Below are 24,036 nucleotides of genomic sequence, written 5' to 3'. Positions count from 1 at the left end.
CGCACTATAGCAACAACTGTCCACAATGCTCAACCTGCTGTTCTTGTTGAAATCCTGCACCTTGTGTTCTCCTCCAACATGAATGAAATTATTTGTGCCAGATTTGCGATGATAACCCTTCAGCAGCACTAACCTGATCTCTGGATCCAACACCCAGTCCATTACGGGTAGCATAAACTTGTGACTTTTCCCCAGTCTAGCACAACCAGATGACCACAAATAGCACTTTGGGCTTTTAAGCGCAATGCTCACTTAAAAATTGAAAATCTCTCCATCTACTGATTGGATTTTTGTAATCCAGATATAATTTCATTTATTAAAATTGACTCTATGTTTTCAAAATTGGTTTGGGACTTTTCTGTGTTTTCACTTTACACCCAGTGTGCTGCATAAATACTTTAAACATTACACTGTGGATGTGTTTAGGGAATCTGCATTGGGAAGTCATGCACAGCTGAAGTGCTGACTGCAGAAGCTGAACACAAGCACCATCAGTAACAGTTCTTTTGGTTTGTGCGGACCAATTATAGTTATCAAGGGTAGTTCTAAGCCCATCATGTTTCTTAGTCTCAGATGAAACACAGTCCCGTTTCATAGTACTCACAATATTGGTGAGTTTCCAGGTAAGATATTTGAGCACTTTGCATTTACACATGCTATATCCAAATTTTAATTTTTTTTTGCAACATACTGACCTGTGTCCTTAACAAACTAACATCAAATTCAGAATCCTTTACAGTATTACCAGACAATTAGCAATATATTAGACTCCTATATAGGCATAATCTTAGCAACAACAAACAGCTTTAAGAAATTGGTAATCTTTGTGATTTTCTGTTTCTTGATGTGTTTATGTTGAACCTCCAAGGCACATTGGAACATCTGTTTGGTATTAGAGTGTTGCCTAAGAGTGGACATTCAATGGTTTGTCAGTTGAGAAACTGACTGGCCAGGGATGAGAATTCACATTTGATAAAGAATTCTACTTTTACCTGCTTGACTCCAGCTTTCAGCTTTACAACATATCTATGCATGAGGTGCCAAGTAGTACCCTACTGAGGAGTGCCCCTAATGCTACATATGGATCACAAAACCTCTAGTTCAAAATGTATTACCTGGGGAGCCAGGAAAACAGTTCTGCAAGGCTGTCGGGATTGTCCACCTGGCTTCAGGAATACTGATTTGTCCCTGAGATCATTCCAGGTTTGTGTTATGTCCAGAATCATTGCTTGTCTCATCTTTCCATGAGTTGGTAAAAATGTAATGGAGATGCCGAGAGAGGAAGAGAGAGAAGGTGCAGTTGTGATGGTTTCAGATGTGGTTGAGTTGAGTAGGGGATCAATTTGTAGGGACTGGCATGAAGCCATGATGAATGATAATGTCCTGAAAGAGGTGATTCACATGGTTCAGAATGGATGCAGGAGGGAGAGTACTGTACAACCCATTGTAGGCCATTCTTGAAATTTTTTGAAGAGTTGTCAGTAGTAGAAGAGTGTTGTAAAATGGGGGGAAGTTGTACTCCCTCTGGATATGTGCAGAAGAATTAATGCGTGGGCCAAAGAGAAGCACTGAAATCAGACTCTATGAAAATAAAGATTAAAAGCTAATTTTCCAGTGGTCCAGTGTTGATGACCAAGTTGTCAAGTAGGTTCAGTATTATGTGGAATGCAAGGAGCGAGAGAAAAGCCCTATAGTAGGTGGAAGAGGAACCCAGAGGAACACTTACAAGATCCCAGAAAGCCTTGAATGAATGTTTGCATGGATTTCATTAGATTTGTAACTGAGTTGAAAGGAGAGAAATGAAATTTGCGACAGTAATGATTGATGTACGTTCCAAATGGTTGGTTGTGACATGTTTGAAAGCAATATCTAACATATTTACTACTGGGGTTTTGGATGAGGTGTTTAATAAGGAAGACTATCTCATTACTCATCACGGATAATAGTACTTAACTGAGCTCTGGCAAGATGAAGACATTTTTAAAAGATTGTGGCATTAAACACTGTTGCACGTTTTTATATAATCCTCGATCCAGCAGGTTAGAGGAGAGAACAACTAGGGTGAATATAGGAGTTGTTCTGTTAGCTGTGTCAGGTGGTAGAGATGTGGTTTTAGAGTAGCTTTGGGCATACCTTAACACAGAATGAAAAAGATCCCTCTCATATCATGACAAGAAGAGAGCTAGGATCAAAATTGGTTCCTCTGTGGATTGAAGAGTTAGAATCACTGGAAAATATATAGGGCGTCTTTGTTACTGAAAAAAATAACAATATCAGGTGACATGAGAGTTCCCATGTTTGGGAGTCTGTTGGTGATTGGTTTAGAGTCAAAATGAGATAGAGGAGCAAGGGATTGTCTAACCATTGTAACATGGCTGTCTATCAGTGTAGTGCTTTGTGTAAAGAAGGTGATGGAAGATACATTGGGTTCATGTTGATGGTTGAGACATTTGGCAACAGATGGTCACTTTTGTGATGTAAGAGGAGAAAAGTGGATGTGAAGAAGAAAGAGATCATGGATAAAGTGTGAGTTCTGAAAGAGAACGTGGACCATGGTTTAATGGTACCAGATCCAGAAGAAAACCAATGTATTCAATACGTTTTATTAATGTATGTGGTTGATGTGTTTTCATTTTTCCCACTTTTGTGAGTAGGCTGTCACGTGCATGTTTTCTTTGGCTTTCTTATCTTCTTTTCCATAGTTGTTTTCTGTTGTTTACAAATTATATAACGCATTGCTTTGGTATATAAAGGATATATACATGACTTTATTTAAGGCACATTGGAATTTCTGCATTATAATGAAGTTCTACCCATGTGTGAAAATTCCATAGTTTGTCAGATGAGAGGCTGTGTGGCCAGCAATGCTCATGCCTAGATTGTCACCTTTAAAAAGACTTCAACTTTAACTTGCTTTGTCTCCTACTTTTAGATCTACAACAGTTTTCCTAACTCATCTGATAATTATGGGGGCACTGCTAGTTCAATGTACCATCTAATCACCTATGGAATTATTCCTTCACTTTGGTAAAGCCTAAATCAGTTCTTGCAGGGGTCAACGTCTTCTAGGTTGCTATTGAAGGTTGCTGTTGACAGCCGTACCAACTGGGCTTTGCTAAGGCTCTCTTATTCCAAGTACCCAGTGCAAACCCCATTAACTTGACTGTGGTGACATTACAACTCATTTTGATCTCACACTTGAAAATAAACTAGGGGGAAAGCTGCCCTAATATTGGTCCAAATCCACAGCAGTTAGAGAAACTTGACACAGGATAAAATTCAAAAGAGCCCTACATGCCCTAGGTGGATAACAGATACTTTCACAGATATTGGTTATGGTTATTTTTGCAAAGTGACTAGATGACTGCAATATACTAGTGTCCCCGTGTAATGTCGGATTTCCTTCTGCCGTGGAGTGGGAAAGAAGGATCTAATAATTCAGTCTTAATTGCCCTCCACAGATGAGTTTTTTTACTTCCATCCTAAGTGAAGTGCTATGCTAGGGATTTTGTATCATGCAGGATTATAGAATAGGGGTATGACCCCAGGATCCCAGCAGTTCCTGCTGGGGCATAGTTTGTAAAGGATAGAAATCATTCACAAGCATCTATGGACACAAGGTCCATGATTTTTAGTAGGGGGTGCAGTGGTCCGAAACTAACTTCAGGCATTGTAACAAGTGTAAGACTTGCCAAGGCATATTCTGGGAGAATGGCTCAAAGAGAATCAACATACAGTCTGAAAATGTCAGGTAACTGAGCACACAGTATGCCATGTGTAACAGGTACAAGCTTTGACTGCAGTAAATGTTGATACAGTTGGCTTATATTGAGTTTGGTGGATAGGTTACTCCATCACAAACATGAAGGCTATCACGTCCATGGTATTACAAGTGCATTATATCCTATGACATTTGTAATACAGCAGACTGGAAATCCAACATGTCTGTGATGGAGTATCCCATCTGCCAAACTCTGAATCAGGTCCAAAGTCCCTGACAGTGGCTGTTATGGGATATATATTGAAGTTGAGAGGGTGATGGCTATTAGTTCAAAGTTTTGATTGCTGTTCACTACTAAATGAAATGGCAACTACTAAGGAATAAACAGCATAGCAAAAGACAATAAGTCTGGATCTGGCTGCAGAGCTATAAGCTTCGCCCATAGTGCTTTCTTTTGATATATTTTAACATCACCTAACCATTTAAAAAAAGCAACACCTAAGGATCTAAGATTGGTAAAGTAATGTTAACGTACAACAAACAGAATTGTAAGGTGGCCATCTGTATGTAGGTATGCATACAGGCGCACAGCAGCCATCTTCTTATAGTTGTTGTTACACTTTGTGAAAAACCTTTAAAAAATGGCTGTATGTGCATAAGTACACATGCGCTTGCATGGACGGCCATCTGTTAATTATTTTTGGTACAAAATACAACAAAAAGCAAAGATGGTCTCTGATTGCATCCACTCACATATACACACAAATGGGTCAACATCTTGGAATGGTTTTTAATAAAGTATTAAAAAACCCTTAAAAGACGGATGCAGATGTGTGTGAGACAGGCCGACATATGCATGCACCACTAGCCATATTGGAATGCTTTTGTCATAATGTTCAAAGTGAATGGAATGTAATTTTGTCACTGTCAATTAATATAGTATGCATGCAATCCATTGTCCATTTTTCATGAGGGACCAGCCCGGTAGCAGTCTGTGTGAAGCTTCTGGGCATCAGGAAAACTAATATATAAAAGTTAACTTTGCCATGGCAATAAAGTGCACTACTTAATATGGGTATGACCACATTGTCTACAGATGAAATGCAGTCATTTACAGTGAGGAATGCCAATGGCTGAAATGATCCAACACATTGGCCACCAATATGACCCTGGCGGTCACCAGACCGGGTCACGGTCACCGCCGGACCACTGCCAAAGTGGCGGTCTGACCGCGTCATTCCGACCGTGGCGCACCGACACTGCCAGGTTGCCACCAGCAGACTACCTGGTGGTCTCGGCGGTTGTAACCCTCCAGGGCAGCGCTGCTTGCAGCTCTGTCCTGGGGATTACGAGTACCCATTCCGCCAGCCTTTGCATGAAGGTAGCTGCACCACGCAAAGGCTGGCGGAACGGGGGGTCCCAGGGGCCACATAGGGGACCCTGCACTGCCCATGCACCTGGCATGGGCAGTGCAGGGGCTCCCATGGACAGCCCTGTCGCTCCTTCCACTGCCCAGATTACAGGCAGTGGAAAGCGCAACGGCTGCTGCACCCACCGCACCCCCACATTAGTAGCCAGCGTCAATGTTAAGGCCCTGTTCACTGCAGGGACGGTGGGTGGAAACAGCGTTTCCGCCTGCCGGCCCTGCGGTGAACTCTTTATAGGGCCGGCAGTATTCAGGCCACACAGGTGGCCTGATGGCAGAACAAGCTTGGCGGGCGGCTTCTGCCGCCCACCAAACTCATAATGAGGGCCATTGTCCTATGTTATATATTGTGGTGGGAAGAAGCACACTACAACAGAACAGTGGATGAAAAGGGTTTGCCGTATTTACATGTAGTTATTTTACAACTTTTTGTTTTGAAAAACAAAAGGTCTTTCTTAACGGAACACCAAAATATGTAATTCAATTCTTTATGAAAGCTACAGGTCAGTGTTGAGTAAGTTATAATGAATAGTGAAAAGGCATCGGAAGACTGAATTTTTTTAGTGCTTAAAAAAAATAATTTTAAGCAACTAATTAAATAAAAAGCCTTGTTGGAACATATCTGAGCACACTCTGGAGCTGGCAAAGACCTCAGAAATGAGTGTTGGTGTCATCATGTTGGCAGACCTTTGAGAAAGGTGTTCAGTTGAACCTTTGACTAAATTTTGATGGCAGACTAAAGAGGGAGAGTATCAACATACTGTAATATCTGCTATGGTTAAGCTGGTACAACAACCTGGTCCTATGGAACACATTATGGCATTGCAAAGACTCCTACTTAAATGCGTTCCTGTCTCTCATTTAATAGTAGGGGACAGACCCACTAATAACTCTAAAGGCGGAGCTAGGTTGCGCAAGTTAAAACAATTAGTGATATATGGTCCAAGGCTGAAAGAAAATGTCTCTTTTGCATTATCACCCCTATTTTCTTTGGACTGATTGTGTTTTTTTTTAACTCTGTGCACTGGGACCCTCCTAACCAGGCCCCAATGCATGTGCTCTTGCCCCTAAAACATAAAGTGGCAATGCAGAAAAGGACGGCAGGCCTGCCACCACTGACCTGGCTGTGCGGGTTTGAACCGTAAAGTAGACCTGTCAAAATCGCCCCTTTTGACAGGTCTAAAGCCTCTCTTTAAATACTAATAAGTCACAAGTAAGCAAAGATTAAATGCTTCTCAGGCAGGGTGCATGATAGTTAAATGCAGGACAGGATTTGTTAAACATGTCATTATAGGGACAATGCCTTAAAAGCTATTTTTATCGTAGTATATGAAATCATTTGAATACTGTATTAAAGCTAATAAATCTAATTCTGCCTAGGAAACAGATAAAAATTTCGTTGTTTTTAAAATATTTGTTACAAATCCAATTCATTGAAAAAGTCAACTTTGTAACAAATAATTTACACAAGGTACTTTAATTTTTTTTAAACGTTAGCTTTAGTCTGCCTAAAGTCTCTAAAAGACCATTTGTCTGTGTGTCCATCTGTCACCTAGGAGCGGAATAGCTCCTTGATTAGGGGGGAATTGGCTCCCAGAGCTGAGATAAAGGCCTTGGATGTGGGAAGAAGTTGACCTTCTGCTGACAGGATGGCCTGGGGGCTGTGCCCAGTCTCTTGCTCATCTTCAAATGATGCCTACCGTGTCACTGACAGATGTAGCTCACACCTGGGCCAGTCTTCCTTTTGTCTAACTAGCCTGCCAGGCACCAATCCCAGTGAGAGGAGAGCTTTCCCAAGAACCAGTACTGAGTGACCACAGGGGAGGGGTTTCCTACTTCAGTGGCTCACTTCTGTGGTCACACCTCTAGAGTGGGCCCAGGAACTCTGTACAAGGAAGGAAAAGTTCTGCCATGTTGGATTTATGTGGAGGGGGTCACTTTGGGATAGTTTGCAGTAGGGCACACAGAAACTGCTGCAAAAGTGGGCAGGGTTGATGCTGGGAACTTTTTCCCTATTGTTAGGGAGTGCCCTGTAGTCAACCTACCCACAGGCTATTTCCAGGCATAAATATCCCCCCCCCCCTCCCGGAACCCTCTTCAGAACACTACTGGAGCTGTGGAAGACAGAAGAAGGACTGTCCATCTGTTTTGTCCTCTGAGGAAAACATAAAGGGCTGAATCTTCTCTTACTTGTACCCAGAACTAAGAAGTGGACTCCAAAGGTCAGTTGGCTAACCTTCTGTTAAGCTACTGGGACACAAAACCTGCATGAATCCCACCTTCCTGAAGGAAACCAGTTGACCACTTTCAACTAGACCTTGCTGGTAGATTCTTTTGGCTGGCATCAGAGTGTACACCTTCTACCTAAACCTAATACCCTGGACTTAGCAAAAATTTCAAAATATGTTCCCTGGGATAACTGCAGATGACTGGGAGAACCCTAGCAAGTCAATTCAACGATCGTGCACTGCTGCTGGTCCAAAGATTCAGGTTATTTCCACTTGGAGATTTCCTACAGCAACAAATCCATTTCAGCAGGATGTTGCAGACAGATGTTATCTGGCCTTGTGGAGGCCTGTTCAGCTGCAGCTTGCAGCTTTGCCCCACTGGAGAAATCCAAGCTCCAAAAAGGTGAATAAGCGCAAAGGTAGAAACCTTCACTGTGTGAAGGCACCAAAAGTATCTGGCCATATCTGGCCTTGTGGAATCAAACTCAGCCACAGCCTGCTGCCTTGGCCTGCTGAGAATTTCTCACTTCTATTCCAGAGACTAATTGCTTGATTTGGAGTATGGCAGATGGGTTACTTGATCACAAACGTGATGGATATCCCATCTGCCATATTACAAGTGCAGTATATCCAATGGCACTTGTAATATGGGAGGCGGATATCTGCCACATTTGTGAGGGAGTAACATATCTGCCAAACTCTAAATCAGGATCTCAGTCAGAAGCTAGATCTTTCAAACAAGACAACCTGGCCTCTGTATTCGACCCACGCTGCATCAAGATTGGCTGTAAACCTTACCCTCGTCCTGGTCTACTGCAAGCAGCTTCCTGTTTTTAGTGCTTTGCGCTTTTCTGCACTATTTTTATTTACAACCTAAACAATTTATATCTCAAATTCCCCTTATTGAATTTTTGAATTTTGATGTCATTTTGTTCATTAAAATATTCTTTATTTTTTTAATAAATTGGAGTGGGGCTTTTGTTGTGTTTTGTTTTCACTTTGTAACTTTTTTGGCTCTTCTAAATATTAAGCTAAGCCTGTCTGCTCTGTGCCATAGCTATGAGGGGATGAGCTCAGGTTTGAATTACTGAGAGCTTTAAAGAACCTAGCAAGGATAATGCCATTATTACTTGTGTTGGACTACATCCACCCCACCTAAAAACCTGCTTTCTCACAATAGCCATATAAATGATAAATGGATTATCTATTTGCTATTAAACTCAAACAAAAGCATTAAAGGGAAGCTAAACAAATCGTCATTTTAGGAGCGGTAACATCTTACCCTGTATTGCTCCAAAATGTATCTGTCTAGAACAAAAATATAAAAAAGATAAAAAAGGGTCTCCTATACAGTAGATAAAAATTCAATATTCTTCCTATATTGGTTACAATGCAAAAAAGAGCCAACATCATGGTCATGGTCTGATGGGGCTGTGACATAGTTAGTTACTTTAGTAGTTGTACCAGTTCTCTGGGGTGATGTTCTTTAGCTCCTTCAAAGTTCATAGGTTTAAATGCAGGCAAATGTGCATCACGCTAGAGAATACCCTAAAGGGGTAACTGGCAAGTCTTGACTTTGACATATGTAGGTTGTACAGTTCTCAGAGGCACAGGGAGAATCTGTAATCTTCAGAAAGAGTCCCAGAGCTAAAAGGATCCGGTGCCTTCAGATTTATGAAGCATCCCTCAATTAAGCTCCTCCCTTTATTTCTGATTTGCTATATGTGGAATGCTAGATTTAGACGTGTCTGTGCACTAGTTATCATTGTCAGGTAAATGGGCATAGTGAAAGAATGAAGGAATGTATTAAGGACTATGTTGTAGGTGAGAAGGTGTGGTGAATCACAAAACAATTGTATTTGGAAAAAATCTTCGAAATTTCAACCCAAGTGTATGGATCCTTTTGGGAAGAGACATATTGTCAATCTAGTTACTGTGAGCATGAAATTGCATTAATTTATACAAATCTAGACAAAGTGGTAAATTTCAGGCCAGTGCTGGAGGTACACAACTCATCCAATGTAAGCTATCTAATGTGGGTTGGCCCATGAACCATAAGCATAAAACTAGGAAAGATTGTTTGTCATTAAGAAGTAGTCTTGTTTCTAACCAGTGATAAATGTCTCTCGCCACCACCCAGGCTAAGCTCTCATTAAACAATTGTTCTTATAAAATAACATTTAAATGCTGGTGGTTTGCGAAAATAACAAAATGGCATTGTACCAGAATGCAGAATCGCACTTAAATCCCCAAATCTTTTAACATCCATGTGCCTAATTTTTTTCCGTGTGTGACACTTAGGCCCTGGCTTATACTTTTTGACACAAACGTCCGCTAGTGCAGGTTTGCGTCAAAACGTTTACTGCCAGCTACTGCCATTCCTAGATGCCAGCTGGGCATCATATTTAAGGAATGACACTAGCCGCACTAAGGCTCAGCTAGCATCAACATAAATGATGGTAACCAGGTAGGGGAGGCGTAGGGGAGACTGGAGGTTAGGCCTCCCTATAGCACTTTTCTCCCATCCTTGGGTGTGGGAGGGGGTGGCTGGGGGTGTCCCTGGGGGCAGGGAAGGGCACCTGTGGACTGCTTCCATGATCTCTGACCATGGAAATGTGCCCACAGGCCCCCTAACGTCTGCCCTGATCCAGGCGTTAAATAATGGCACTAAACAGGCTTAGCGCCATTATTTAAGGCCCTCCTCCTCCTGTGCGTGATTTTTGCACAGGAGGATAAATAAAGCACAGAGGCTTAAGAGTCATTTTTTGCATCTCATTGACGTAAGGTTGGTTTCCATGGTAAAAGTTTGTGCCGGATTTGCGTAAAAAAAATGACGCAAATCCGGCGCAGAGTATAAACATGCTCCTTAATCTTTTTACACCAAATCCACCAATTTTGACTCACAGTGCACTCATAAGGCGACTCAGTGATCAACATCAAATTGGCTTCTATTACATTATGTATGAAAAATCTATTTTAATTGCTGAGCGTACCTTTATTAAACCATTTTGTTGTGATATATTTGATTAAGTAAAAACACCACATTCAGGTGTAAGTTCAGGTGTAAGTTCTTTTCAGCAAGGAAAAGCTGGCTATCATCAAAGATAGTCAGCGCTGTCTGGACACACTCCTCAGCAGCATGCTGGCCATGAACTACAGCCAAGTGGATGCTTCAAATTTATCCTCAATTCTTGTAAGGTTTCATAACACATATGATTTCTTTAATCTCTTTTGGAAACCATAAAAATATGCGTTTTGATTGATGCTCCTTATTCATATATTCAAATATAATTAAGTACATAGATGTGTAGTGAACAATGATAAATCTAGACTTCCTTATTTGTACACCTATCTTGAGGATATGGTGGTAGTCGATATCCTGCCCTCAATGTTTTTGCGAGTCTTTATCAAAAACTCAATATTCTGGTACAATACCAATTTACATGTCACTTAACACTCTAAAGTAATATTGAAACTATGGCAAAAATGTTAATTAGAAGTGTTCCTAATGTGTCTACTACGAAAATTGGAGAAACATTGGTTAAAAAGGGTTATCAAGGTATAAATATAGCAGTGAAACAAGATTGAACATTCCCTGAGCAAAGTGTCTTAGCTAAAAACAAGAAATGCATGTTCATGGATAAAAAAATGAAAGAAGTAACAAAAAAATATTGAATGAATGCCTCAAACACAGAGGGCCTCATTATGAGGCTGTCGTGGTGACGGCTGGACCACCGCAACTGTGGCAGTCCGACTGCCATATTATAACCCTTGAGAGTGGACCCTCAATGGTGGTGGTGGCCTCCCAGCCGCTTTGTCGTAATCAGGCCCAGAATGTCTAAAGACACATCTGACTAAATCGAAACATCACTAAATAAATACATAGACAAGAGAAATGTGATTTTGATAAACAATCAGCCCATGAAATTTGCAACCAAAAAACATCTAGTTGTCCAACAGACAGGACAGACTGGGGCTGTCCATCAGACAGGGGCGATTTATAGATGAATGTGTTATTCTCAGTCGTCTTGCTGGCTGTGAGCACAACCCACATGCAGGAATGCAGTAACCCCTCTACTTTGTAACTTTCCTGAGGAAGAAGCACATTCGCTCTTACTTGTTATGGTTGTATTTCCTCCTGATGTAGTGTTGCTTGGCGCAGAATGCCGTGGTACGGATGACACCGAAGCGTTTACTGAGGCATGCAGAGTATTGTTGGAACTAGTAGATGCATCTGTGGATGGCATCATAGGAAGAGAAGAATTTCTGGTATCCTTTTCTGTTGTCATTGAAGGGGTATCTATTTGCAGGACACATCCAATATAAAACCATTAGCCATACATATTTTATTGATAATGCTACAAATGAATAGATTAGCATAGCAAATTCTATTTTAATTATTTTTATTTTTATTTTAAATTTGTAATATCTCTCTTACCATTCTTTCTTTTCATAGTGCTCTTTCATCAGATGTATCCCATTTGCCTAGTACAGTAATGATCATATATCACTGCGGCTGCAACAAAATCCCATTGTACTGTATGGAAATAAAGCAATATTGCAATTGATCGATGTTGATGGTATCGAAGAGGGTCTCTTCAAGGAGAACCTAGTAGCTAAAATGGACATCAGTAATAGGACTGACCTTATCTTGTGCCATTTGCAGCTATCACGTACCAAGATACAGCAATCATATGCCTAGGTATTGCCATCACGTTACCCTTTAAAGACATAATTTACCCATATACAACAATTCTACGTCCAGGCATAGATATCATAAGTGATGCACTGTTTACTTAAGTCGTCTTTCTTTCATGCAGAGGGACTTCCTCCCGAAGGGTATTTTACCCATTTCTGTTGATTCTTAGCACCCAAGAAATCTGCGGGACTGGAAGAAGTATTCTAGACCAGCAACTCAAGATATAAACCCATCTTATTCTGGACTAATTTCACTAATCCAAAAACTCTTGGAAGCTGTTGCTGCACAGCTCAAAATGGCCACAAAAAGATATATGGAAATATGTGGTCCACAAAGTTTACATGTATAGTTCAAACTAGCTACCAAACTTGGCTGGGCTTCAAAAGCCTTCTGGGGTGTGAGGACCTGGTGGTGAGTATATGGCCAGCTGCTAGGAGATCGTACACAATATGCAAGGTGAGCAAGCTCCCTGAGTTAGCTGTTTTGGGCAGGGATGGGCCAGGTGGAGTGTTTGTTCATGTGTGCAGGAAATAAGAAGGAACCAGCACTGTACATCATTAAATGCTGCCTCCTCATATATTATGGTAAAAAGGTTCTGGTTGAGGCCCATATTTAGAGAAAAAGGGGTATAAACAGTATGGGAGGCAAGTATCCTCTTAGATGACCCTGCTAACGATGCACCTGCTTGTTCCTAAAGCAAGCATGATAACAGAAAACAAGAGTTGCCAGTAGGAGTATGCCCTAAGCATCCAGTGGTCTTTGTGTGACTTAGTTGTGGCCTAATTGTAGTACATTAATATAACAAACGTTAAAGGATAGAGTGCTTGGAAATAATCAGCCACTGACAAGAGGTACACATTCTAGTCCACTGTTTCAGCCGTGTTGGGTGAAACAACTTGGATCTTATAGAACAGCTAGCATAGGGCCCGCATTTTGACATACCTAAGGGCATCAAACTGAACAAGAAAACAATGTGGTGAATGCTTGCAAAAGTCTCAGCCACTGGCAATCACTTGGGCCTCATTTCAGTCCATCCATAGGTAATCAGGTCTGGCAGTAAGGGATGGGCTGTTCCTGTTGGAACCGAGGAAGTGACATCGGTGTTTTTTGTTTGGAGTGGCTTACGGGACAAAAAGCAATGTACCACATTGTGGCCTGAGTACTCCGTCATTTAAATTAATTTAATCAACGTATTCCACTCATTATTGTTTTGTGTTTCTAAGTATAGTTCATGGGACCCTGCAATTCCTTTATATATGTCTGTCTCTAATTACCTTACCGCGGGCAACGTGTTGGGTCTCTAGTCAACTGTAATAAAGAAATGACATAGTTGCTCAACTATAATATCATATTAAAGTTGCGTTCTAACCGTATAATGCTTACTGACAGAGCCAGCAGCCTGTACAGCTGCACTTTAAACAGGAAAAACGAAAACTGGCTTTTCCTTCTTCTGATATCATTTTCAAAAAAGAAAAGGTAATCAGGAGAAAGGAGGTAGATATGGAGACATGTTTTATGTTTATTTCCACACTAAAGGTCATCTCCTTGCAGGAAAGAGATAACCTCTGCATTTTTCTGCACAGTCTGGGTCACAGAAGTGTTTAACCTGACTTACAATAAATGGTGTTCACCCTGAATATTGAACCCACAATATCAATGTGAGAGAACATCAGGGACAAAATAATGAAAAATAAATAATGACAGATAAGTGAGTCTAGATTTTCTATACCTAACTTCACATATATGTTCCAACCCCGTACATATATCAAGGTACATATCTATGCTTCCCTGTGTGCACTTACCTTCAATATTTTGGCCCTCAATATCCTGTCCTGGTTATTCTTGTACCACAATGTAGTTGGTGTGGACATTCAGTAGTAAAACCCATTAAACTGATTCTAATATTTTCAGCCAAAATTACTAACTGCTTTTTGGTGTGTTTAAATTTCACAGTACAGATTCTGCTTTTATTCTTTTTGCCTGCAATGAACAAGAATGTGCGAGATACCAAGGATTTAAGTGTTTTTTGGTAACAGTGATGTATGACTATTTATTACAAAGAATAAATAAAGTACCCCCTGCTTTACATTACAAGTTCAGAGTTAGATGACCTTATGAAGGAAGATAGCCTTCATGGTCATGAAACTCCTTAGTGTCTTGCAATATCATTTTAATGCATGGCAGGGGGCACTTTATGCAATATATAAACTACATAGAGCCTACCTACTTTGCTTCAATTTGAGATATTTTTTAAAATTCTAGACCAAAAGCAGATATTAATAAATCAACGGAGCTTTAGCCCCTTGTTCTGTCGTTTCACTATTTCTTTAACCTTTTACCTTAACACGCTTAATTTCTGTGAAACATATTGCAGATTTTTATATCGTGCTGTGATCGATTTTATTGTTGTCGAAATATATTTTCCACCACATTTCAAGTCATTAAGGGGCATATTTATACTTCGTTTGCGCCAAATTTGCGTCGTTTTTTTCGACGCAAATTCGGCGCAAAACTAACGCCATATTTATACTTTGGCGTTAGACGCGTCTAGCGCCAAAGTATGAGCAATGAGCGTCATTTTTTTGCGTGAACGCCTTCCTTGCGTTAATGAGATGCAAGGTAGGCGTTCCCGTCTAAAAAAATGACTGCGACGCAAATGCGTCGTATTTATACTGCCGGGCAAAAATCACGCCCGGGAGTGGGCGGGTCAAAAAAACCCGCATTTGCGCCTCTTTTTAACGCCTGGGTCAGGGCAGGCGTTAAGGGGCCTGTGGGCTCAATTTGAGGCCACAGCTGCCCTCCCCTGCCCCCAGGGACCCCCCCTGCCACCCTTGCCCACCCCAGGAGGACACCCAAGGATGGAGGGACCCACCCCAGGGACATTCAGGTAAGTTCAGGTAAGTATTTTTTTTTTTATTAAATATTTTTTTTGTGGCATAGGGGGGCCTTATTTGTGCCCCCCTACATGCCACTATGCCCAATGACCATGCCCAGGGGACAGAAGTCCCCTGGGCATGGCCATTGGGCAAGGGGGCATGACTCCTGTCTTTACTAAGACAGGAGTCATTTAAATGGCGTCTGGGCGTCGTAAAAAATGGCGCAAATCGGGTTGAGGTGATTTTTTTGCCTCAACCTGACTTGCCCCATTTTAAGACGCCCTAACGCCATTTTCCCCAACGCCGGCGCTGCCTGGTGTACGTGGTTTTTTTCCACGCACACCAGGCAGCGCCGGTCTGATAGCGCCGGCTAACGCCATTCCATAAATACGGCGCCCGCATGGCGCTTCAGAATGGTGTTAGCCGGCGCTAAACTTTTTGACGCTAAACTGCGTTAGCGCAGTTTAGCGTCAAAAAGTATAAATATGGGCCCAAATGCACCGTTCAAGGAGTACTTTCAAAACGACAAAGTATGTGAGCCAGGTGATGGTAATTTAACTATTAAGACTACTTTCTACAAATTAGTAATACCTCTGGCTGCCTCTGCTCATCCTACTGAAGTCAAGGGCTGTATCATGAATAGGTGCGCTCGCTCGGTGCAAAGCTGAGCACCTGTTTTAATGCATTTCCAGTGTCTAAAATGCACTCATATAACTCGAATTTCCAGTGATTGTCTCTCCATGTTTCTGTCCTATGCTGTCTGCAACGCCTACATACACTCAGAGAATTGCCAGTTAAATGTATGCTTTAAACACCCCGACCCAAAAAACAGGAGCTCGGCTCTGCCTGAACCGTTCATGATACGGGTCAAAGTGCATATCAGCGCTGTGTGAGATCATCTCTCCAGGGTCAGGGGCCTCAAAACATTCAGTAGAGCCTTGTGGGTCAACTCATCGGCCTCTATAAAGGGGCTTTCTTTAGGGTCATGAGCAGAAGGTAAACCTCCCTCCTCCTAGCTAAGTAAAAACTTTCCCTAAGGGGATATGGTTGTTGATAGTTTAGAAGAACAACGCACTAAACTTTAATTTATCACAGCCGTTTTGCTTGCTAAGAAGGACTAAAACACCGGATAGTGCACAGAGAACTCAGCGTGGGTTTGAAGGAGCCATTAAGGTCAGAATATTAGTATGTTACATGTTTCCTGGCACATGGGTTTCAAGTCTAAATGATGTTCTGTGAGTAGACTGAAAGACCATGAACTGTCTCTATTCCTCCCTCTCTCTCTCTCTCTCTCTCTCTCTCAGACAGACAGAGACACACACACACACACACACACCCTCTTTAGCCCTTAAAAAAGCAGACACAGGCTGTAATAATAAAGTATTTAAATCCACTTTTCAAGAAGACAATTCTTCACCTGGTGAATCCCATCCCTTTGCTGTTGTCCTATTGCAGACAGCTGCAAGTATCAGAAGACGAGACAACTGCAGAGTTACTAAATAAGAGTTCAGCAATAGAGTCTGCCTAAAGTGACACATCTACAACTCATCCTTCAGAGCATTAAACCATTCAGCATGTGCTGCAGGCGTGCCAGGATGCCAAGGATACAGCATCCTGCCCCAGTAAAAGCTGACACTATCAACATTACAGACTTGATGTAAGAAAGCACATCTGTTTGAGTGGTTCTCCCACTTCATTAGCTTGATTTTTGCTGGTATTGTGCTGCCTTCCAGCCCCAGACTGCATGTGGCTAGGCCACAGTGAGTTGTTGCAGGAAGCATTCAGCAACATGAAAGTTTGGAGTAAACATTAATGTGGATGCTCTGTTCATTTATACCACCCACTTGTGTAACCAGAACAACGTGGCCTCGGGTTCCCCACTGAGGACTGTCTGACTACAGCTTAGCACACTGCAGAAATGCATGGCAATAAAATATGCTTTGTCGGGAGGCAAAACCTTAATTTATACATTAGATAAATCAACCCTAAGTCCTTCTATGTAGCCCACAGCGTCGAGTGTAAGTAGGCCAGGAGCTTTAGTAAAGAAATGTATGTTGCTAAACTGAATAGCTATAGCATGCTGACTTCACTCTACTAAGAGTCTAAGTTGTGAGTAAAATAATATTTTTAGAATTGCAGCTAGGAATATATTAAAATGTTCATTCATTTTTCAAAAGCTATCAAACCCCCCATAGAAATCAGCAAGATATTTCATGTTTATTTCATTACCATCCTTAGCCACAGTGCACTCACCCTCTGCCCTGTCATTGTTTTCTGCGTATAATGTTCATAAATTTGTTATTTCTGAATCTTACATATCGGAAATGGGAAGTGGTTTTCCCTCCAAAAATATTGCCTATCAAAGCCTGACAGCTGCATCAAACTTAAGGGCAGATTTATTATTCTTTCACGCAGAGCAACGGAGTAAGCCACCCGCTGCACTGCAGGTCAGGGAAAGGGCAGAAATGTGCAGTATTTACCATTTATGGCATTTCTATCCTTTCCTAGTGCTAGAACACATTTGGCTGCCTAACGCCAACACAGGTACCCTTGCATCACGAAGCGAGGGTATCTGCCTCATAGGCAGGATTGTTTTTGTGCAGGAATGTTTGCTCTTATGCAGTAAACAGTCATAAACTGTCCGCTGTGAAGCATCATTGAATACTGTGAGCTGGTGTGAGGTACTTTTATTCTAAGCCCCTTAAGACTATTGGCCTTATTACGATCCTCATTGAATATAATCGGATCATAATACGGCAGATGGGATATCCGCCACATTTGTGATTGAGGAAACCCCTCCGTCAAGGTCATAATAAGGCCCTATATCTAAGGTTAGGCATAACTAGTATCCCTTGCTGAGAAACATGCATCTTTCCAACTAGACTAGTGGCCAAGATGGAAGCAGCATCTGCCGAAGAAGAGTAGAGCGTGGTTCCAAAAGTGCCCTATCCCACGCTCTAGGATTTGTAACATAATTAATCATAGGCCACATAATTCCTTTTGATGCCTAACCAGAAGACATTGTGCCCTGGCTAACTGCCAATCTTATATAAACCTACAGTACTTCATGAAGAAAATCTGGGATCAGGACTGCCTAAGTGAATCTGCTGTGGGTGGCTCAGACTTGTCCTACTGTCAGATTGCCTGGACCTTGGGTCATGTTGGTCAAGCCCATCCCTCAGCAGTGAACCCATTCATCTTCTTACTCATCTACCCTCTCAAAATGAATTGGCAGGGTCAAGCATAAACAAGACAGCCGCCCAACAGGCAGTTTCCCTTCAATGTATTTGCTCTATCTCTGACGATCTGAACTGTTCTCTGAAAACTTCAAGACCATTAATGCTCACATTTCAATCACAAAACTACATTTCAAAGAATCACAAACACATACTTTTATGGAATACATCTGATGAATATCATGTTGTTGGACCTGACATTCTTGGTGTGGTTTTCTTCCAAATTTTTGCCTTCTATCCTCCTGTTTTTGTTGACTTTGTTTATGCTCGCCTTAGGACTCTGCACACTTTACCACTGCTAACCAGTGCTAAGGCACTCATGCTATCTCATTTAAACATGGTATAATTGGCTTATATCCAAATTACATATTTAATTTACTCATAAGCCCCTAGTAAAGAGGTACCAATTGTAGGTTTCCAGGGCTTGTAAATTAAATGTGACTAGTGGGCCTATATCACTTATTGTTAGACCCACTTAAGTAGCCCTCCAAACATGTCTCAGGCCTGCAATTGCCTGTGTGTGCAATTTTAAACTGTTATTTCCACCTGGTAAAACAACCTTTTGCCAGGTCCAAATATTCCTTTTTAAGATATATATGACACTCCTGGGGTAGGCTCTAAGCAGCCCAGATAGCAGGGTGCACTGTATTTAAAAGGTTGGACATGTACTTTTAAGTTTTACATGTCCTTGTAGTGAAAAGCTTTTGAATTCCTTTTTCACTACTGTAAGGCCTACCTCTCCTATAGGATAACATTTTGTTACCTTATTACATTTAATAAGTGATAACTTTCAATTGGGAGCAAGTAGGAATGTTGCGTTTGGTGCCAAAAGAATTGTAATTTAAAACCCTCTGTAACGGTAAAGTCGGGTTTTAAGCCACAATGAGAAAAATGCCACTTTTAGAAAGTTGCCACTTTCTTGTCCTAACCATTTGGTGCCTGCAGCCTGTATCCTGGGTCACATGACTAGGTTTTGGTGGCAGTTTGTCTTTGTGTATTGCTCCAGACAGTAGGTGTTAGAAATGGGGTCTTTGGTTGACAGTCGGGTTACCCTCTGTTCAAGCAAGGACCCTCACTCTAGTCAGGGTAAAAGAGAATCACGCTCAGCTAACCCCTGCTTACCCCCTTAGTAGCTTGGCAGAGCAGTAGGCTTAACTTCAGAGTGCTAGGTGTAAAGTATTTGTACCAACACACACAGTAACTTAATGAAAACACTACAAAATGACACAACACAGTTTAGAAAAATAGCAAATATTTATCTAAACAAAACAAGAGCAAAACGAAAAAAATCCGACATACACAAGTCAAGTTATGAATTTTTAAAGATTAAACTCAAAAATAGCGCTTAGAAACAAAAATGCATCGATGAGGTGTTAAAACAGCGTCGTGATGGAGTCATTCCGAACAAGCCGACACCAGCGGCTCTGGACACGGAGTCGCGTAGACCCCCAAGTACAGTACCTTTGGGGAAGAGTGAAAACAAGTTAATGCGCGAAGTCGGGGATTGCGGTGTCGGTACGAAACGTTGAATCCGCGCACTTTGAGTGGCGTCGGTCACGACGTGGTGCGGCGACTTCCACGGAGTCGCGGACTTCAGCGGGGCTGCAGCGGCGTCAGGCCTGCGAAGAGCGTTGCGTTCCAGCAAAGGTCACGCCATCGGGTGCAGGCGGCGTCACCGGATTCAGCAGCGGCGTCGGTCCGAAGTCATCCAAAGTCGATTTCCTTGGATTTCCACCAGCTTTCCTTTCAAGGGCCCAGGGACTGGATAGGGCACCACTTGTCAGAGCAGGAGTCTCTCCAGAGACTCCAGGTGCTGGCAGAGAGAAGTATTTGCTGTCCCTGAGACTTCAAAGAACAGGAGGCAAGCTCTAAATCAAGCCCTTGGAGATTTCTTCACAAGATGGAAGGCACACAAAGTCCAGGCTTTGCCCTCTTACTCTGGCATAAGCAGCAACTGCAGGATAGGTCCACAAAGCACAGTCAAAGGCAGGGCAGCACTTCTCCTCATCTCTTCAGCTCTTCTCCATGCAAAGGTTCCTCTTGTTTCCAAAAGTGTTCTAAAGTCTGTGGTTTTGGGTGCCCTTCTTATGCCCAATTTCTCCTTTAGGCCTACTTCAAAGTAAAGTCTCTTTTGAATGTGAAATCTTGCCTTGCCCAGGCCAGGCCCCAGACACTCACCAGGGGGTCGGAGACTGCATTCTGTGAGGACAGGCACATCCCTTTCAAGTGTAAGTGACCACTCCTCCCCTCCCTCCTAGCACAGATGGCTCATCAGGAAATGCAGACTACACCCCAGCTCCCTTTTGTGTCACTGTCTAGTGTGAGGTGCAACCAGCCCAAGTGTCAAACTGACCCAGACAGGGAATCCACAAACAGGCATAGTCACAGAAATGGTATAAGCAAGAAAATGCTCACTTTCTAAAAGTGGCATTTTCAAACACACAATCTAAAAATCAACTTTACTAAAAGATGTATTTTTAAATTGTGAGCTCAGAGACTCCAAACTCCATATGTCCATCCGCTCCCAAAGGGAATCTACACTTTAATCAGATTTAAAGGTAGCCCCTATGTTAACCTATGAGAGGGACAGGCCTGGCAACAGTGAAAAACAAATTTAGTAATATTTCACTGTCAGGACATATTAAACACATTACTATATGTCCTACCTTAACCATGCACTGCACCCTGCCCTTGGGGCTACCTAGGGCCTACCTTAGGGGTTTCTGACATGTAGGAAAAGGGAAGGTTTAGGCCTGGCAAGTGGGTACACTTGCCAAGTCGAACTTACAGTTAAAACTGCACACATAGACACTGCAATGGCAGGTCTGAGACATGATTACAGAACTACTTATGAGGGTGGCGCAACCAGTGCTGCAGGCCCACTAATAGCATTTGATTTACAGGCCCTGGCACCTCTAGTGCACTTTACTAGGGACTTACTAGTAAATCAAATATGCCAATCATGGATAAACCAATCACATACACATTTTGTAAAGGAGCACTTGCACTTTAGCACTGGTTAGCAGTGGTAAAGTGCCCAGAGTAACAAAAAACAGTAAAATCAGAGTCCAGCACACATGGGGAACAGAGGCAAAAAGTTAAGGGAGACCACGCCAAGGATGAAAAGTCTAACAGTAGGGCAAAGGGGGAATAGGTGTTGCCAGGATAGACCATCTCTGACTGTATGGGGGGGAGGAGCTGTCATCTACCACACTTGCATATAACAAAGACTCTGCCTGAGCACACTCATAAAGCGTTTGACACTAGCCTTTTGTGTCCCCAGACAAGCTGGGGCCAGGGCAGGGAGGTAGGGAATCCCAAATACCTCTGAGGGAAGAAACCTCCAGAAGATTCTCCTACTTTAAAGTGGGCACCAGGTATAAATAGTGGGCTCTCAGTCCGAACTCTTCATTATGCCTATGGACCTGTGGAAGACTCAGGACTGCTGTGCTCTGATGTAGTGCTGCCCTGCCACCCTGCGGCCTGAGTGAAAAGGACTGGACCTGCATCTTGAACCCAGGTTTACCGCAGTGACTTCAAAGGCTACTTGGCTGGCCTCCTGATCAGAGCTTCAGGGGCAGAAAAGTCTTCAACCACTTAGAACACTACACCTGGACTCTGTCTGCTGTGAGTCCTACTGCTCACAAGGTGCCACCCTATACATGAAGTATTGAAAGTGGTCATGAAGGTGCTCTGCCAGCCCCCGTGATCCTGTGATGCAGCACAACACACATCCTCTCACTTGCTGCACGACGCCTCTCAGACACAGAACATCGATTCATATCCGATAGTTTCATCAGAACTGCCATTGCGCAATGCATCCTTAATGCACACCTTCGCATCCCAAGTCCCTCATCAACTGGAACCTCAACAACAATGCAGGTCATTGCACAGCAGCCCTCGATTTTCTTCAGAGCCGCCGCTGTGCAAAGCATCTTCAAAGCAGTCCTTTTTCATTGCAAGCTCCTCGTTCATGGCATCCTCGAAGATGACACAGGAGTCCGCATTGCAGCCCTGGCAGCTTCCTCGGAAACGCTGCTGCATGACGCATCCTCAAAGTGGGATCTCACGATACTCAGCAACCAGTATTTAAGGTACTTTCTTCAGCTGGCCTAACTTGGTCTTTGTATCCGGCACAAGCTCCATCGCGGTCAGACTCAACTTGTCATTTGTCCCAATCTGGCATGACCAGATAACTACAGATAGCGCTTTGGGTTTCTAGGCACTATTTTCACTTTCACTTACAACTTTGAAACTGCACATCTCCGGTTCTACTGATTGTATTTTTGTTGTTTTGGTCTCAAATAATTTATTACATTTTACACAATTATTGGGAATTGGTATGGGATTTTTCTTGTGTTGTGTTGTTAGAAATTGGTCTCTAGTTGACAGAGGTGTGTACCCTGTCCAAGTAGGGACCATAATCCTAGTCAAGGTAAGTCACAACACAACGTAAATTATCTTTCAAAATTATCCTGTGCTCACCCTCACGTAGCTTGGCACAGAGCAGGCAGGCTTAATTTAGAAGACAATGGGTAAAATATTTGTGGAATAACTCATACAGTAACACAGTAAAAGAGCCACAAAAAGACTCCACACCTGTTTAGAAAAATAGGTTATGATTTTATAAATAAAATAAGACTAGAACAACAAAAATCCAATGCGTAGAAGTTGAGATATGAATTGTTAATGAATAAAAGCAAAATAGTGCTTAGAAGCAAATATTGCTTTTAAGAGTTACTTTATGCTGCACTGGATATGCATGCCATAGGGAACAAAGTACCTTTCCTGGTCACAACAGCGACACGCGTAGTGAGATGCGTCAATCGGGTCCTCGCAGGGATGCGCCGTCTATCCCACGCAGTGGTGGCGATGCGTCATTCCAAAAACAAGTGCTGAAACCATGAGGCATTGGCTCCGAAGTGCCATGTGCCGGGTTTCTTTAAGAATGCGAGGGATGCGCCAATCTCCATAGATGGCAGCAAAGCGTGGGTCCAATACGTCTGGCTCTCAAGGCAAAGCGTAGGTTCCGAGAGTTATGCGTTGATTCTACTCCTGCAGCCTTGTCGATGCACCGGTTATGCTACACACAGACAGGAGATGCATCGATTTCCATGATGCAATTATCTGGGCCACATCCAGTGAACTAGGCACATGAGCATCCTTCAATATCCCTGATTCTCAAGCAACACAGGCCAAGCCAACAAGTCTTTGGAGATCATTTGTGGTGCAAGGTCAGGGTCATAGAGCATCAGGGCAGTACAGCAGAAAATCAGTTCTTCCAGGTCAACAGTCCAGCAGAGTAACAGCCCTTATTGCAGCACAGCAGTTCTTCTGACAGAGTCCACTTGTAGGTCCAGAGGTGTCTGGTTTGGTGGAGTTGAAGACCCTGTACGTATACCCAGTTATTCCTTTGATGTGGGGGAGATTTCAAAGAAGGGTCTTTGAAGTGCACAGAGGCTCTTTCTTCCCAGCCATGGCTTCAGACTATCAGTAGGGGGTAATGAGTCCTTTGTGTGGGGACAGACACTGCCTACTCAGGTGTGTCATCTTCTCCGCCCCTTCTTGCCCAGGGAGATCCATCAGAATACAGATGAGTACTGAGACACACCTAATCTTCCCGTGTTTGTGGCTGTCTAAAAGGAATGCACAAAGTATAGCTGTCACCCACCCCAGACGTGTATTAGAGACAGGCTACAGGCACACAGAGCTGGAAGAGCAGAGGAATACCTACCTTCTAAAAGTGGCATTTCTAAAATAATAATGGTAAATCCAACTTTACCAGTAAACAGGATGTATCATTACCATTCCAAAGATATGAAACATAACACAGCCACTCATCCTCAATCA

At 42.5% G+C, this 24,036-nt stretch overlaps 1 protein-coding gene across 2 annotated transcripts in view; it reads right to left on the bottom strand.

Annotated features, from left to right (window-relative positions):
- Positions 1-24,036, bottom strand: part of UMODL1 (uromodulin like 1) — a 499,986-nt gene that overhangs the window by 173,481 nt on the left and 302,469 nt on the right. For both annotated transcript variants that reach the window (XM_069202600.1, XM_069202601.1), the window contains one exon: positions 11,493-11,675. In XM_069202600.1, the coding sequence (XP_069058701.1) occupies positions 11,493-11,675 (183 nt within the window). The remainder of the gene's footprint in view (positions 1-11,492; positions 11,676-24,036) is intronic.

Source organism: Pleurodeles waltl, chromosome 8 (assembly GCF_031143425.1).
Source record: "Pleurodeles waltl isolate 20211129_DDA chromosome 8, aPleWal1.hap1.20221129, whole genome shotgun sequence".
Lineage (NCBI taxonomy): Eukaryota > Metazoa > Chordata > Amphibia > Caudata > Salamandridae > Pleurodeles > Pleurodeles waltl.
Note: the sequence above shows the minus strand (reverse complement) of the source record. Positions and strands in the feature narration are given on the sequence as shown.